The sequence below is a fragment of the Penicillium alfredii genome (assembly GCF_028826965.1).
Source record: "Penicillium alfredii strain IBT 34128 chromosome Unknown utg000004l_segment0_segment0, whole genome shotgun sequence".
Lineage (NCBI taxonomy): Eukaryota > Fungi > Ascomycota > Eurotiomycetes > Eurotiales > Aspergillaceae > Penicillium > Penicillium alfredii.
Window position 1 is genome coordinate 2,700,436 of NW_026622701.1, and position 15,528 is coordinate 2,715,963.

At 50.9% G+C, this 15,528-nt stretch overlaps 5 protein-coding genes across 5 annotated transcripts; 4 read left to right on the forward strand and 1 right to left on the reverse strand.

Annotated features, from left to right (window-relative positions):
• Positions 1-1,597: 1,597 nt before the first annotated feature.
• NUU61_002662 (putative C2H2 finger domain protein) lies at positions 1,598-2,978 on the forward strand (the record flags this gene model as incomplete). The annotated part of the gene is made up of 4 exons (XM_056653244.1): positions 1,598-1,875; positions 1,946-2,007; positions 2,066-2,205; positions 2,265-2,978. 4 exons carry the CDS (start codon positions 1,598-1,600, stop codon positions 2,976-2,978), a joined length of 1,194 nt encoding a protein of 397 aa, XP_056514311.1.
• A 2,446-nt stretch (positions 2,979-5,424) lies between these two features.
• On the forward strand, positions 5,425-5,933 carry NUU61_002663 (uncharacterized protein; the record flags this gene model as incomplete). The annotated part of the gene is made up of 3 exons (XM_056653245.1): positions 5,425-5,476; positions 5,540-5,668; positions 5,701-5,933. 3 exons carry the CDS (start codon positions 5,425-5,427, stop codon positions 5,931-5,933), a joined length of 414 nt encoding a protein of 137 aa, XP_056514312.1.
• A 2,233-nt stretch (positions 5,934-8,166) lies between these two features.
• On the forward strand, positions 8,167-10,293 carry NUU61_002664 (uncharacterized protein; the record flags this gene model as incomplete). Its single annotated transcript, XM_056653246.1, has 1 exon — positions 8,167-10,293. The coding sequence occupies one exon, from the start codon at positions 8,167-8,169 to the stop codon at positions 10,291-10,293; it is 2,127 nt and encodes a 708-aa protein (XP_056514313.1).
• An 808-nt stretch (positions 10,294-11,101) lies between these two features.
• On the forward strand, positions 11,102-13,549 carry NUU61_002665 (RMD1 family protein; the record flags this gene model as incomplete). Its single annotated transcript, XM_056653247.1, has 4 exons — positions 11,102-11,155; positions 11,256-12,939; positions 12,999-13,184; positions 13,275-13,549. 4 exons carry the CDS (start codon positions 11,102-11,104, stop codon positions 13,547-13,549), a joined length of 2,199 nt encoding a protein of 732 aa, XP_056514314.1.
• An 815-nt stretch (positions 13,550-14,364) lies between these two features.
• On the reverse strand, positions 14,365-14,679 carry NUU61_002666 (uncharacterized protein; the record flags this gene model as incomplete). The annotated part of the gene is made up of 1 exon (XM_056653248.1): positions 14,365-14,679. One exon carries the CDS (start codon positions 14,677-14,679, stop codon positions 14,365-14,367), a length of 315 nt encoding a protein of 104 aa, XP_056514315.1.
• Between the last annotated feature and the right edge of the window lie 849 nt (positions 14,680-15,528).

Genomic DNA, 15,528 nt, shown 5'->3' on the forward strand with positions numbered 1-15,528 from the left:
CGTTCGGATCGGCGTCACCCTCTCGTATCCATCGAGTTTTCGCACGGCCACAGGGAGGCAGGCGCACGTTGTGGAGCCGGCATTGCTGACGGGGCTTCTGGTGCCAGGTTTTCCCTTCTAGCGGGCTTCGCTGGGTCCGACTAGGAGAACTAGGCTGAAGTGTACGGTTGGACCTTGCAGGGACATGGCTTTAGTGCGACTATTCTTGTCTCTTGGGCAAAAAGGTGTTTGGGGGTACACTTGGCAGGAAAAGTGAGTCCTGGATATGAGTTGTGAGTATTCAATTTGATAAATTTGATAGATGCACAGAGTAAAAAAACATGCTATCCATGGATATATGAATAGAAGAGTTGCAAAGCCGAGAGAAAAACAACAGGAAATGTAAATAATGATGTATGTAGACGGCCCGACACGAGTGGCACCTACCACACCTAAATAGAATAATAATATTATGATTTTATGATTTTATTATTATTGACTATTTATGATTTATATTTCTGATCTAATTTATATATTTATTAAATCACAATCATAAAACTACATCATCTCCCCTTTCTCGCAAATCTCCGCGCACTTTTTTTCTGCCGGCACGACTCGGCTCCCCACCGACTTTGTTTGCGCGATTTCCCTTTCCCTCTTCATCTACTCTTCTCGCCAGTCCCTGGGTTGCCTGCAGGCGGGAGTCTTGGTTTTCTGTGAAGGTATGTCCGTGTCTGTCTTTTGGTACGATCTTGGTGATTTCCCATGGAATCGTCATGACGAAAATGCTATCCCCAAGCCGGCCTTCTCTTGGTGGTTGCCATTGATTTCAGGCAAGCCCTCATGGGCGTCTTGTCTTCCGTGATGTCCTCTGGAACCCCGTGGGTAGATGGCCCAGCATCCCAAAGACTGCGGAGTACCAGGGGCGACAAGGTCACCTTGCGATTAACAATCGCAGCATCACTCAGCTGGGCTCGGGCAATCTCACCGGGGCAAGGTCTTTGCCATTCCAAGTTGATTTTTGGGGCTGACTGTTTCTTGTGTCTGCCAGAATCCCCGCCCAATCGACCCGACATACCTCTCCTTTCCCAAGACCCCGTCGCGCGGTTCCCCTCGAGCCGACTGTTCTATCGAATCCTACTTGATTTCCGCGAGAATCGTGACCCAAGAAGCTCCCAAGGGTTCTCCGAGACGAGAAAGCACGTGTACAATTCTGCCGCCCAACCCTCATCCTGGCAGAATACCCTAAACAATCGCGAAACCAGGTGTTGGAACCTGTGGCAAACTTTTGCTTCCTGCCACAACACAGTGAGCTGGATCTGTGTTTCGGCGTTGGCCCAAAACCTGAGAATCCTCCGCTACCGACGCGTCTCCATCCTCGGGCTGATCGACAGTCAAGTGGCGAAAACCTCGATACAGCAGGATCGCAGTGGTTGGCAATCTATCTGGAACGACTGAAATTGCCCTGGAACCAATCATTGCGCGTACCGACCATACGGTGGATGAATCGGTCGACAGTCAACATTCAAGAGTGATCTACTCTAAGCTACAATCTTCCAACGGTCTGCTTGAGAGCAGTCCTTGACTACCGTCTCTCGGCTGTTCGCTGGGTCGGGTCATGGACATCACGACCATCCTGAACAGGAAGAACTCTGTCGCCGCAGCCGCAGCCGCCGAAGCGCAACTCCAACAACACTACATGCAGCGGAGTGCACAGTTGCACCCCCAGGCCTCTCCAACCATGAAGGCCGAACCGGGTGCCTCGGACACTCCTGTCAACACATATCCTCCTCATGCTCCGCCCCCCGTCCACATGGACTCGGGGATGCCCGATCCCTTCTACTATGCACAGCCTCCGGGTTCCACGCCCCGGAATATGGCCTATGTCCCTGGGGGGTACGCTGGCGATACTCCGATACATCAGGGGCCTCCTCCGGGGAGCGCCAGTGCTGATCCACCGCCGAAGACCTTTCATTGCTCAACATGCAACAAAGGGATTCGCTCGACGTAGCGACCTTGCACGGCATGGTAAGTGTCTCGCCCAATACATTGGAGACTCGAAGCCACTAACCTTGGACGCTTGTAGAGCGAATCCACACTGGAATCAGGCCCCACGCCTGCGACTGGCCTGGATGTGGGAAGCAGTTTATCCAACGCTCAGCATTGACGGTACACTCTCGCGTACATACCGGAGAAAAGCCGCACATGTGCGAGCGATGCGGCAAGGTATGCTCTCCCAGTGCCTAAAATTTGTATAATCGAGTCTAACACGGTGTTCCATCTAGCCCTTCAGTGATTCTTCATCGTTGGCCAGACATCGCCGCATTCATTCCGGGAAGCGACCCTACAAGTGCCCGTACGCCAATTGCCAGAAAACTTTCACTCGACGCACGACATTAACACGGCATCAAAACCATCACACTGGGACAATCGAGGAAGCGGCCGCTGAAACTGAGGCTCAGCTACGCCAAAACAAGGATCGGGGGCGAGGACAGGAGGGCATGTTCCCGGATCATGGCTCAATCCAATCGACTCCGTCTCCTGCACACCACCCGTCCTTGTCGCCCGGCGGTGACCTTCCTCCACTGAATATGCACCGGTCAGGCGGAGACTACTATATGGGCAGTGGTCCTATCCCGCCGCACGTGCGAGGTGATTTCTCACAAGGCAGTCCTCGGGCATCTCCCACGACAACTTCGCCCTCTCTTTCAAGTTTCGGCAGTGCACCCCACTCCCGGCCAGCCATGACCTCGCATCCTTATGCTCCGCCGCAGCCTCTCGAGCCGCCGGCCAACAATGACCACCGGCCGAACAGTGTGAGCGGAAGCCCTCACATGACTAGTTTGGGATGGGCCTCGCCATCTCATGCCGGCATGCCTTCGCCGGGATCGGCCAACGACTTCACCTATCCCGAGCCGAGTGGCCCGGCCTACCCAACGTCCATGCCCCCCACACATGTATTTCCCCAACTCCACCATCCGTCGACCGACCAGCACTGAGCCAGAGAACTACGAAACGAGGCCCAGAATGGGTGACCACACTTGGTCGACCCCGGTATGATGCGGGGCCACATGGACGAATTTCACTTTGTTTTTTTGTTCAATTTCCTTTGTTAAGTTGTTTCGATGCAATTCCCTCCCCTTGATTCCCATGGAAGCAAGTTTTTTTTCCTTCCGTTTTGGCTTGTTTTGTGCATTTTTAATGTTTGTTTGTACTTATATCGATGGGAAGGAGTCGGGACTGTCTGATCGTGTCCCAGGTATTTGGAAAGGAGGGGTTATGGGTTTTGATTCGGATTGTCATCCCAGCTGTCCTCGCACATTTGATTTTCGATTTGCTTGCGTGCGGATGACATGGCTTACCGAGACACGACCAGACGAGAAAACAGCATAGATAGAGCGTGGGAACCGGATCTTCATGGGGCTAACATTGTATGGATATGGATATGGGATCAGGGAATGGGTTTTCTTTTCGTTGCTTTGCTTTGTCTTTTCTGCTTTTCTCCATTATGGTGTCTGGTTGGTATCTTTTTTTTTGGTTTCCTTTGTCTCTTGGTTTGTTTCATACCGCTTACCCCTAATATCTGTTTCTTTTCTCTGTTGCTAACCTTCTTTCTTGTGTTTTATTTGCTTTTTTTCTTTGCTGTGCTTGCTTTGTTCTGAGTTTTTTTTCCTTTCGTGTTTTGCACCGAATACCACCGTGTAAATGAGGTTGTTTTACTGATCAGTGTACGATAGAACTCTAATATACAATCAAGTCCAATCAAATCAAATAAAATATGAAGCTATAATTAAAGAAGCAATTCAAAGAGGATTGACTATTGTCAGTGACAATCTAACCGTAGTTCCTCAGACTCAAGACCCGAAATCTGGAATCCCATAGCCACAGCTCAATAACCCACAATCCATGGTTCTTGCTCCTAGCTACCAGGGTATATACATATATACCATTCACTTTCTAGACAATGGTCTTTGTTCTATAATTAGTATTAATGAGGATCTACCGAGCAGGCATCAGCATGGTTACTAGTGTGGTTAGTATACAATATGTACACAACAATCCGTTGTATTTATTGTAGTTAGTAACTCGAATACAACAAAGTCGAAAAGCTGAAGGATCCCAAGACGTGGTCTGAGCCGGTGTTTCAGAGTCAAAGGAAGCCGCTAGCTCCAGCTCGAATCTGTGTTTTAGTGCTAGATCCACGGGGGGCCGAAAACTAGTTATTGGAATGAATTATCAGGTTGTGGATGAACCTTGCTTCTAATTACCATTGAATAAGACTTGGAAGATATGCCTGGGATATATAATACATATATGATTCTTCCGGGATGTGCTATTAAATATGATAGCTTCCATGGGTAGAAGACTATAGTTACAGTATGTGCAGTGAGAGTGGAGTTATTTATAGAGCCCGATAGGGCGGGAATCGGCTTCCTTCCCGTGTCTAAGCCCCACGAGGCTGGGCGTGGATCGGTGCCTACGAACAGGATTTTTTTATATGGGTATAAATATGTTAGCAATAATTATGGTCAATTCTATTGATTTCATTAGTGTCAATTTTGTATACTTTTGTATATGTATTGACTTGGACAATTGAGATAGTAAAAGTTGTTAGATTTCAAGCTCTTAAAAATGAATCATGCGAAAATACATAGCCCCCAATATATAGAAAATGGCCCCTATCAGAACAAATTTGATGGATTTTTTTACAATTGGACTCTCTCTGTAATACACAGAGGCTCTTATCTTTAACATGGTTTTTGTTGAACTATCATGTATGCCGGGTTAGGCGACCAAGGATAGATAGTCGAGCGCCTAGACAGAATCCGGGGTTGACCCAATGGAGAATAGGTGTGGATTATACATAGAGGTGAGCTCTTTGTATTTGTTTTTTAGGTCTGTATTTGCTGTAGTTGAAAATGCCCTCGTTGTGCTCCTATGCATCAAGGAGATATACTATATAACTTGAACCGGTTCATACTCAAGCTGGTGTCTACTATACCCAACAAATACTTCTAAATATACCTCCATTCCCACTCCTATCCCGTCTGGTCAATGTCTCAAAAAATTGCCAATAGAGCCATGGCACGCCTATCTAGTTCGTGTCACGCCCCGTATTCCCGTGGCGAGAGATGGCAGTGACCGCGGTTGGATATCTTCTCCCTCCCGCGAACGGCAAACAACATACCCCAGCACTAGGTATGCCCAGCCAAAAGCAGTGTGGTGATGTATTGCAGCTTCGTATTTGGCTCATCTGCTTTCGGTTCCACTGCTGGTATCTTGGTGGTTATTTTGATGTGTATGAGGAATCGATGGGTATATATATAGTCCTGAACCTACAGATGTTGATGGGAATATTGATTACACATAACTCAACAATCTGAGAATCAGTCACCTTGTACACCTACGGTAACTCAAAAAAAGCTTGGAATTATTCTCGTCGCTATGCATTTCTCAACGCCTTTGGCTCTTCTCCTTTCTCAGGTCGCCCTGGGCTGTCTGTATCTACTATACTCATTCCTCTCCCTCAACTCAGGATCCTAACTGACATCTCTCGTAGCGGCCGCTGGATGCGGTGATGCCGATGCCTGTGTCGGTACCGAGTTCTGCACCACGGCTGTCTTCACGACGCCTACGTCCACGACTCTGACCACCTGTGTGCCTACCGCTACCTGTCTCGGGGTCTATGGTAAGTCATGCTGATTTCTCCGGAAGGGATAGAGTTTGTCTATCTACAGATGTTTTTCCTGCTTCATCTCCTTCTGACCACACCAGAAAACTGCGAGTCCGGTGGCTCCGGCCAAAGCTGCTGCTCGGGCTACTGCGCTGCCACCAAGTGCCGGTCGACCGACTCGGACTGGCCTGGCTGCAGGGAGGACAAGGGGCCGTGCCTTGTTGATGAGAACTGCTGTTATGGGAACAAGTGTGTTGATGGGCTTTGCACTCGGCCATAGGGTGGGTACATACACGCTGTGCTGTTGGGCAATCGATTGATTTAGCAAATGTTCAGACTAGTAGTAGTATGGATTGGATTTGAGTGTTAGGCTATTCATCCTAAGCAATAATTCCTCCCTGCTACTTATTTACCTACATCTGTGGATAACACCAAGGGCTCTACGAAGCCAACAACGGCTTGGTCTGCTCCCTAGATGTCCTCCCGCACTCAATGTCGCCCCCCTCATAAGCCAGCACGTCTGTACAAACATTGACCACAAAACCCCACCACCAACCGCCGCTCTAATGATCCGCACGCGCCTCTTCTCCATGTCCTCGGTGTGCCATCCCACTGCAGCAAGCGCAATGACTTCCTTGACCGTGGTCGCTAGTTCGGCAGCAGTGTCGCCGTCCCCGTCTGGCAGATTAACGGTCAACGGTTTGGATGGCTGCGACCGCTGTGAGGTTCTAGGGTTTGGGCGAGGGCGGACTCTGGGATAGCCGAGGGTGGAGGCGGTTGTGAGAATGCGGGCGGGAAGCGCGGCGATGATTGACGCAAAGGGGGGGGTGTCGTGGACGGTGACGAGGAGTGGGTTGCTGGGTGGAGCGAGTGGTGGTTCACGAGGGTGTTTTGGGTGGACATTGTTCTTGATTTTGGTTTTTCTTCTACGGTAATTTACCTAGGTAGTATAGGAGAGATGGTTGATTAATGGGGTTCTATTTATTTTCTATTCAAATATCCAGTCTACCGATCCGAATTGCTCTCGATATCACGATCGATCAAGCCACCGAGGGTTGTACGCACCATTGGCAGTGGACACAATAAATGAAGCAAGCCAAGCACGGCCAATGTCTGTCTCAGCACTATCAATCCAATGGTTGGGTTGCAGCAAGGGGATCCACGGGCCCCCTCTCTAGTTTCCGTGAACGGACACTGGAAGTCAGAATAATATAACCCCTAATGCTCTAGTTCACAGAACATGATCTGTCTGTAAGAAAGAAAAAGAAAAAGAAAAAGAAAAAAAAAAAAAGAAACGAAGCCCGTGAAAGCGGCCAAGCCAATCAAAAGTGCCCGACTCAAACCAGGTGCGACTCCCGGCGAGACACATCATCGCGCTAGTGGTGGCCCTTTTTTAATTGTTTTGTTACATACTGATAATACTGCATAGATTTAGAATATAAGTATTAGTATATTAGTAGTAGTAATAGTATAGTAAAAAGATAATACCAATCACTTTGCCACTCAAGGAACATTCCGCAGTCTGGATGATCGGCTGTCACTGGTATGTTCATACCAGGTTTGGGCTCTTTTCTTTCTTTTTAGGCTAACATGCACTCTCGATATAATAATCCTGTAATAATTCCATATCATACAATATTCTATAATATCATAATATAATTATATGAGGGGAACATCCCGGCCACACCCGTTTTGCCGAACGTCTCGACTCGGGCCTCATTCTTGGAGACTCAGCTACGGTATTGTTGCGGTACATCCATGGATCTCCATAGTAATATATTATAATATTATAAATGTATGATACATCCCCAGGTGTAATCTACCAAGGTAGTCCCCATAGACTGTGAGTACCTTTGAGATCTCTTTGTTTCTTCTACTCTAGCTATAATCAGAACAAAAGAACTGAACTTGCTAATTTTATAGCCTTGGGGCCAAGGGGAGAGAGAGATCCTCCAAGACAACCCGGATCGCTTCTCCGACTGTAAGAACAAAAGGGCAGAGTCGCCACCAAGCAACGGGAAAATCCCTGTAATTTAAGGGAATCAAAGAATTAGGGAATAATCGAATAATTTAAGCCATGTTTTTTTTTTACTAGAAGAAACCCGACCTTAATTATTATAAGATTTATAATATTAGAATTATTCGAAACGAAAAACACCGGGAATCCCCTGTAATTTTACGGGCATCGCCCGTCCAGCTCTCCCCACTCCTCCCTCCGCCTTGCTCATCCTCTTCCTTTCTCCTCATTCCTCTCTCACTTCCATTTTCATTTTGACTTACACTCTCTTTTGCTCCCCAATATTCTTATTTTGTCTTGTCTTGTCTATATCCTGTCTAGAACCCTTCTCTCTGAGTGTTTTCTTCTTCCCGCCTGATCTTATGGCGTATGGTTCTACCTCGCTTCCTCGTGCAGTTGGCCGCCTGACCCGCAGCTCTCACGCTGCCATCCGACCCTGCTCACAACCTCGAAACCTTCTCCCTCCCTCCTTATCCTCTCCTTTGTCTGATTCACCATGACGATGGCTCTGGATATCCCCAAGGCCGGGCTGTCTCTCCGTCCTGGAGATCAGTCCGGTGCGGCCTCCGCCAAGCCTTCCCAGATCATGCGGCTGAATCTGGTTCAGCACACCCTTGATGAGCTGATCCAGGACCTCCGAAATGACCAGCCCGTTCGAGTTCGATTGGGCAAACACCCGGCTCTTCACTACGGGGGCAAGTCCCAGTCCTTCCACACCTACCCCGAAACACACCGCTCCGAGATCTACCATAGCTCGCCCGATAAACAAACCCTCTACTTCACCGGTGTTCTGAGCCACAGCTTAGAGGTAGAAAAGGCCAAGGAGGCGACCGCGTCCACCGATCAAGCACTGGCTAATTTGGAGGAGAGCCTCAATGCATTCGAGAGAGGGAAGGAGTCGAAGAAGACTCACATCATCTCACACCCGGATGAATTGAAGGCTCTCCGAGGAGGCAGATCCTCTCATCGAGGTCCTGCGAGTAAGGTGGAGTTAGAGAAAGATCGATTCCTCAAGTCTGCCAACCGACCTCTCACTTCGAGCCCAACTCTCGGTGCTCCCAAGTCTCCTGTCCCCATCCCCACTCCGACCTCGGTTCCCCTCCCTCAAAACAAAGATCGCATTCGCCTCGAGGCTCTTAGGACACCCTTTATTCACTTGCTTGCCGTCCGGGCCGTGTCTACCAAGTTCCTCGCTCGCCAGACTCGTGCCTCGGTTGACGACTGCCACTCCCTCGCCCAGAAATACGGGATCGAAAACCGCCTCAACCGAGAGAAGTTTGATCTCAAAGACAAAACCTACAAAGACCTTGACGTCTGGAGTTTTCCATACCCGACGCCGGAGGACCGACAAGAGGCGATTGAGAACGCGATCTCCGCTTACGATCGCATGCGAATCTCTCGCACCGACAAACTCTGGCAGTCACTTCTTCCCAAGGAGGAACGCGGCAAAGGGAAGTGCCTGTCACGACTCAACCTCAGCACTGGTCCAATCAAGAAACCTCTCACTCCGCGAATCCAAGCACACGGGTCAGAGGACCCAAGCAAAGACGACTCGACCACCAGCAACGAGACCGATCGAGCGAGTGGTTCCAGCATGAAGCAAAAGGGTTCGGAGGCCCCCGCGCCTCGGTCCAACGCGACCACCCAAAAGCCACGAGCGACCGACAAGGATGCGACCAAGCGATCGGCCAAAGCCAAGAACACCAACAGCACGCTGACGGGACGGGTCACAAAGAAAGCAGAGCGGAAGCCCGCCGCCAAAACCGATGGCAAGTTCAAATCTGCGGAATTCGTTCATGAATCGGACGATGAAGACGATGAAATGCCCGATGCCGCACCTGCTCCCGCGCCGGCCAACCCGCCGGCCAAACAAGCTCCAGCCAAGTCTCAGGCGCCGGCTAAGGCTCGATCGACCGACACGCCGCCTGCACCTACGCCCAAGGTCCCCAAGGCTGAAGCACCTACTCCGAAACTCGAGCCATCCCAGCCATCTGCCAAGAATGCAACTTCCAAACGGCCTTCCTCTCGTCCCTCCACTTCTCCCCAGAAGCCATCACCGCTCGGCTCCTCACCTCCAACCAACGCTTCCGAGGTTCTTGGCCGCAACCGTTCCGATAGCCAGAACAACTCCTCGAGCTCGTCCTCGTCCTCTCCGCTCATTTCCCAACTCTCGCGGACGAACAAGGCTGGTGCCAAGGCACCTCGCGCCGCGAAACCGCCTGTCCAGACCAATGGGGTTTCCAAGCCCGCGTCCACCGTGAACCCCTTGAAGCGCAAGGCCGAACTCGATCGCCTGTCTGTGCCGCAACCCTCAGCGGGGCGCTCGACAGGGAACTTGGAGCACAAGCGACGCCGAGCGGTGAGCACCTCGAGCGGAGGCAGCACGGGGAGTGCGTCTCCACCCATGAGCCATGCACTCCTGCGGCAGCAGCTGCGCGAGAAGTCGCAGAAATTCAAGCAGTATTACGCCAAGTACCGCTCCTTGCATGATACCCTGGAGGCCCATGCCGATCCCCCACAGGCCGATCTGGATCGACTGCAGCGCCAGCACACCCGGCTGCAACGCATGAAAAAGGAGATCTGGGATGAAGATCGCCGACTGCAGAGTGGTCTTCTCTCTTAATCTTGTGTTCTCCAACATGGCGACGACTTGAACAGGTTGTTTTCGGAATGGACGGTGACAAATCTTCCCACAATATCTCGGAGTTTTATGGTTTCTTTTTCCCCCTTGCACATCTCGTGCATATTTCCTGCATGGTGACGGCCTGGAGTGGTCGCCCTCGAGACTGACAAAGGCCCCGTGGATGGGTCCATGGATAAAACCTTCTCGGCGTTTTATGGATATCTTTTCTGATTCTTGCATGCATTTCACTGTCCCCCCATTCGAAACATTCGTACATGATCTCTTTTTTTTCTTGTTGGTATAGACCTGCGTTCGACTTTCGACTCGGGACATAGTTATGAACCCCGTACACAAGCATCAGCTCCTTCTAAATAGGACAAATTAAACCAAATATGACAAGCAAATCCAATCAATCCGAGATAAAAGTAGCTCTTGTTTTTGTTTTTATTCATTTATTATTTATTTTACCGAGTTTCCCTCGGTTACAACCACCGTACCAGCCCAACCAGGCGATCACCCGGGTTACCCCGGATCCGCGGTGGCTCTTTCCGTCTGCGCTGATTGGTGCACAGACACGTGGCCCGGTCACGGGATCCAAGAGGATGACAGCTTCTATCACGTGATATATTTCACGTCATCGGGCTATTCCGTCTTGGGCGTAGGGGCGGTCGATGGTGGCTCGATTCGAGACAAGTAACCCCATCTGCCGCCAGCATCAACGCAACAATTGCCCTCGCCACTTTTTGAACCGACTGTTTCTCTGGGGGAATTTTCTTTGAAGGCTCAGCTGGGCTGAGTCTCTCTAACCATGACGCCCCCCGCGCGCGGACGGGGGACTAGCCAGCGCAGCCCGACCGTATTGGTAAGATATTGATTTGACGTTGTGGAACCAATTGGCGCAAAACAAAACATAAAGGGACAAAAGGAAACTCAAATTCTAATCCAAATGGCAATGAGTGTAGGTCACAGACTCGCGCGACCAGCAACCTCCCTCGACACCCCGCCGACGTCGATCGCCTGCGACCCGGTTCATCACCGTCGATAACGTCCTGCAGTATGCCTCGGACATCCCTTCAATGCAGCAGCGCCATCCGCCGCCCACCTCCCGCTCGCGCCGGCTTGCTTCTGCTGCTGGCGGGCTCATAGGGAGCTCGGGCGGCACCAGTAGCGGCACCGCAGCCAATGCGGCGGGCACGATTGGACGATTGGCGGCGCAGCCACGGCTTCCACCTCGAACAACAAAAGTCAGCGAGAAGCTAGTTCTTTTGCCCGACACTGGAGGGGTTGGCGAGCCGGATACCGGGGAAGAGGACGAGGACGAGGATAATGATGTGGACGGCCGTCTGGGTGGCGAACTCGTGGACGAAGAGCTTGTTGCGCGGCTGGCTAAGGAGAAGGATCTGGACCCGGATATGGTGCGACAGCAGTTGCTGATCCAGAAGCGGCTGGGCGGCGATTTCGGGGTCGATAATGACCTTGCCCCGTTGCTGGCTGAGGAGGAATTGCTGCGTAGGCGCCGCGTCGGGCCTGAGCGGGCTAAGAGCTATGCTGAGCGCCTGCCCAAGGCCCGTCGCACTGAAAAGCTGGCGCGCGTCACTGCTTATTGTACGGCCCAGGCGTACAAGATGGGCTCTGTTGCGGCATTTGTGAAGGAACGGCATGGTGCTCGGACGAAATTGTATGATGACTGCCTCTACACGGCTTATCACCTGCCTTTACTACCCGGCCACGAAGGGTATCGCTTGCGCAGCAGTCCAGTTTTGAAATACCCCGGTGGGAAATCGCTGCTGGATGAGGAGATTGAGCGGAACGAGCTCCGTGATCACCACGACGACTACATGGGCGAGGCGGAGGAGCACTCCGTCGGTGGTCACAACCGTCCGGAAGACGATCATCACCACGAGGCGTCACCTCGAGACTCTGGCGATCACAGCCCGCGGGAGCATGGTCATGAGGAGTTTCTGAATCGCATCTCTGAGGAACACCCAGAAGAGCACGAGCATGCCGCAAGCTCGAACGAGAGCGATGGGATGCATGTCCCGCAATCAGATACCCGCGAAGAGAAAGAAACCCCCGACCCTCCCCCTCGTCGTCGCCGACACAGTACAGATGACAGCCATGCACTGCTGCGCGACCGCCCTTCTCTGCCGTCGCCGCAACCCTCGTCCGCGCAACTCCCAGCCCGGACCCTGTACAACGTCGCTGAGATGTTTGTGTTCAGCTACGGAGTGGTGGTCTTCTGGAACTTTACAGAAAGGCAGGAAAAGGATCTTTTGGCGGATTTGGCGTTTGCCACGTCGTCCGCGACTGGCACGCCAATCCCGCTGGCCACGATGCCTCTTCACGAGGAAGATTTCGAGACCGAGGAGTTCCACTTTGAGTACTCGACTGAGATCTCGCGTCCGCGCGTCTACAACGACATGATCACCCTGCGCAGCGGCGACCACATGATCAAGCTCGCGATCAGCCACGGCATCTCGCAGAGCACCAAGCTCTGTTTCTTTGAAGAGGTCATGGCCCGCCAGATGGCAGACGCCAAAGACGTTCCGCGGCGGCTCGCCATGACAGGGCAGCTCGGCATGAAGCGGGAAGAGGTCTTCCGGATCTTAGGGCGGCTGTTCAAGAGTCGTGTCGAGGTGAATCTCTGTATGTTGTTCATCGATTTGTCTTACTTCTTGCTTCGACCTTTGCTGATTCTTTTGCAGCTTCCAATATGCTCGATGTCCCGAATTTCTTTTGGGAAAGCGAGCCGACTCTCTACCCGCTGTACATTGCTGTGCGCGAGTACCTGGAGATCAAGCCGCGCATCCAGGTCTTGAATGAGCGGTGCCGCGTGTTTTTGGATCTGGCGGAGATTCTGTCCGACTCGATTGCGGACAACCGGACATCTCGTACGTGTTTTCTTTTTCCCTACATTGCTCTCATCCCACATAGCATTACAACACCAGTGGAATTCCACTCACTAACGTTTTTTTGTATAGATCAAACCTGGATCATCATCGTCCTCATCCTCATCTCCATCATCGTCACCATCTCCGAAGTCTTCCTCCGCTTCGGCCTGCTGCACACCCGTGAAGGCGCCACCGCTACACCATCGCGTCTTCTCGCCCGTGCTTTCGGTCGCGGCGTCGCCCCGTCCCCGTCTTCTGGTTGGTATCCGTACTCACCGGCCAATGCTCCGCCGGGGTGTCTGTGTCCGTCTTTGGGTCCGGCTGCGGGCGGGTCTGGTATGGGAGTCAGTGGAATGGGGATATGATGGCTTCTCGTTTCTTTTTGGGGGGTGGGAGCCTGGTCTAGGGCTTCAGAGGTTCTTCTCTTGTACAGCAAAACGGCGGGCTGGCGTGGGGTGTCTGTGGGTTACTTGGACAAAGTCTTTTTTTGTTTCTTATGGATATTTTCTTACCCTGGTGTGGGCTCTAATATAACATCATCATCATCATCATTTTATCTTGATTATCATTACGTTGGAATAGCATATAAGTCATTATCTTTCAATTTTCGATTCTCGGGTACACTATTCAAGGGTAGACAGCCCTGTCCAATACATCTTCAAACCACCGCTCACTCCCCGAATCCAGAAGACTGCATTTAGGCCATCTGATCCAGATCCGGGATATAGCTGTGATTTCTATAGCCTGTAGTCGTATGTACCTGATACTATAAAGACACATGACATGTATAGTTAAGTTGGTCATGGGACAGCCAGGTAAGGATCATCCTATGAGACACTCAGATGAATTGAAATCAAATGCAATGGATGAGATGGTGCCCCTTAGTCTGAATCTCTCCGTTTCTTAGTATCTCCACACAACATGATTTATGATGTTCAATGAGGATACAGCTGATCTTGAGCTGGTTTGGGAGGATGGCAGCAAGGCCTCAAGCAATCAGGAAGTGAAATCAAGCAGAATCAGTCAACAAAAATATCATATATTGAGTAGAGCGAAGATACTCAACCTACATAATGAGTGGATGCAGGCCAAAGCCTACAATCTTCAGCTTGAAAACATGGCAGACAGGAACGGAAAAAGGAAAAAACATCAATCCAACATCGGCGGATCCAATTCTAATTCACAACTCCTTTTCCATAGATTCCTGGTCCTGTAGGCTCTCCGGATTCTCAAGCACCGCATAACCCTTGCAGCTGATTTCGTGTCCGACGGTATCAGGCTCGTTGATCCATCTGTGCGCAATGGCCGGGTGAACTACAATTAAGACTCGACGACCATCTAATTCGGTGCTGCCTTCCCGGAGGAAGTGCAGGGTGTGTGACTCGATCTTGTCCTGGGCGAAGTAATAAGTCTCGGGGAGACGATCCAGCGCATAGAACTCAAAGTGGCCTCGGCATATTTTCCTGGGCTGTCGCTCGATCGGCGGCCAGTTCATAGAGCTCGTATAGCTCTTCGCGCTGTTTGGTTTCCTCTTCCTTGTTTGACGGCTTCTTTATCAGCCACTGAATCGGCTGGAGGGAGAGAGTCTCGTCAACTATCTGGTTGAGGTATCTGGTTGAGAAACTTGCGCCACTCACGATGGTAACGCCCAATCTTGGTGTTCGGGGCCTGGTTTCTATCGACAGAATTTGCAAGATGGAAGGTTTCGGATCTCCAAAGTGCCGCGCTATATGGGTTGGCTATATGTAGTTGGAATATTTCGAAGCTATGGGTATTCTAAACGCTGTCTAGTATTGTCTCTGGGTAGGAACGGCCTTTTTCTTAAGACGAGGGGCAAAAAAGAGAGCTGGAGACCTATCAACCGAGAATAGGTCAAATTCGATGAACTGTTATTTGACCGGCTCTGCTGGACACTTGGGCTCTTTTCGAGTCACGTAGATTGTGAACGTTGCAGCCTTTTTTTTCAAGTCGCCGGACGAGTAGATGATGTGACTGAAATACAGTTGAGAGGGTAGGAAGCCTGGTTCGCCACACCTTATAACTTGTATGTAAGTGGCATCTCAAAGACATAAGAACATGATGTATATAGTCTAATTGTATGGCACAAATAGATAGGCCTCCGGCGGGGGTGTGGACCCCCGTCGCTACCAAAAGGCCCCCTCTTTTTTTGTGTGCCCTCCTCTGCATCTTTTCTTTGTCTCTTTCCTGTGTCCCTGCTTTTTCTCTTCGGTTGTTTGCTGCCATATGGTTTGCCGTACTCGAATTCGTCGACTCCAGACTTTGCAAACAGAAGAGCAGGGCCCTCCTCTTGACTGGAAATTAACCTGCGGCGTTCAAGCCCTGA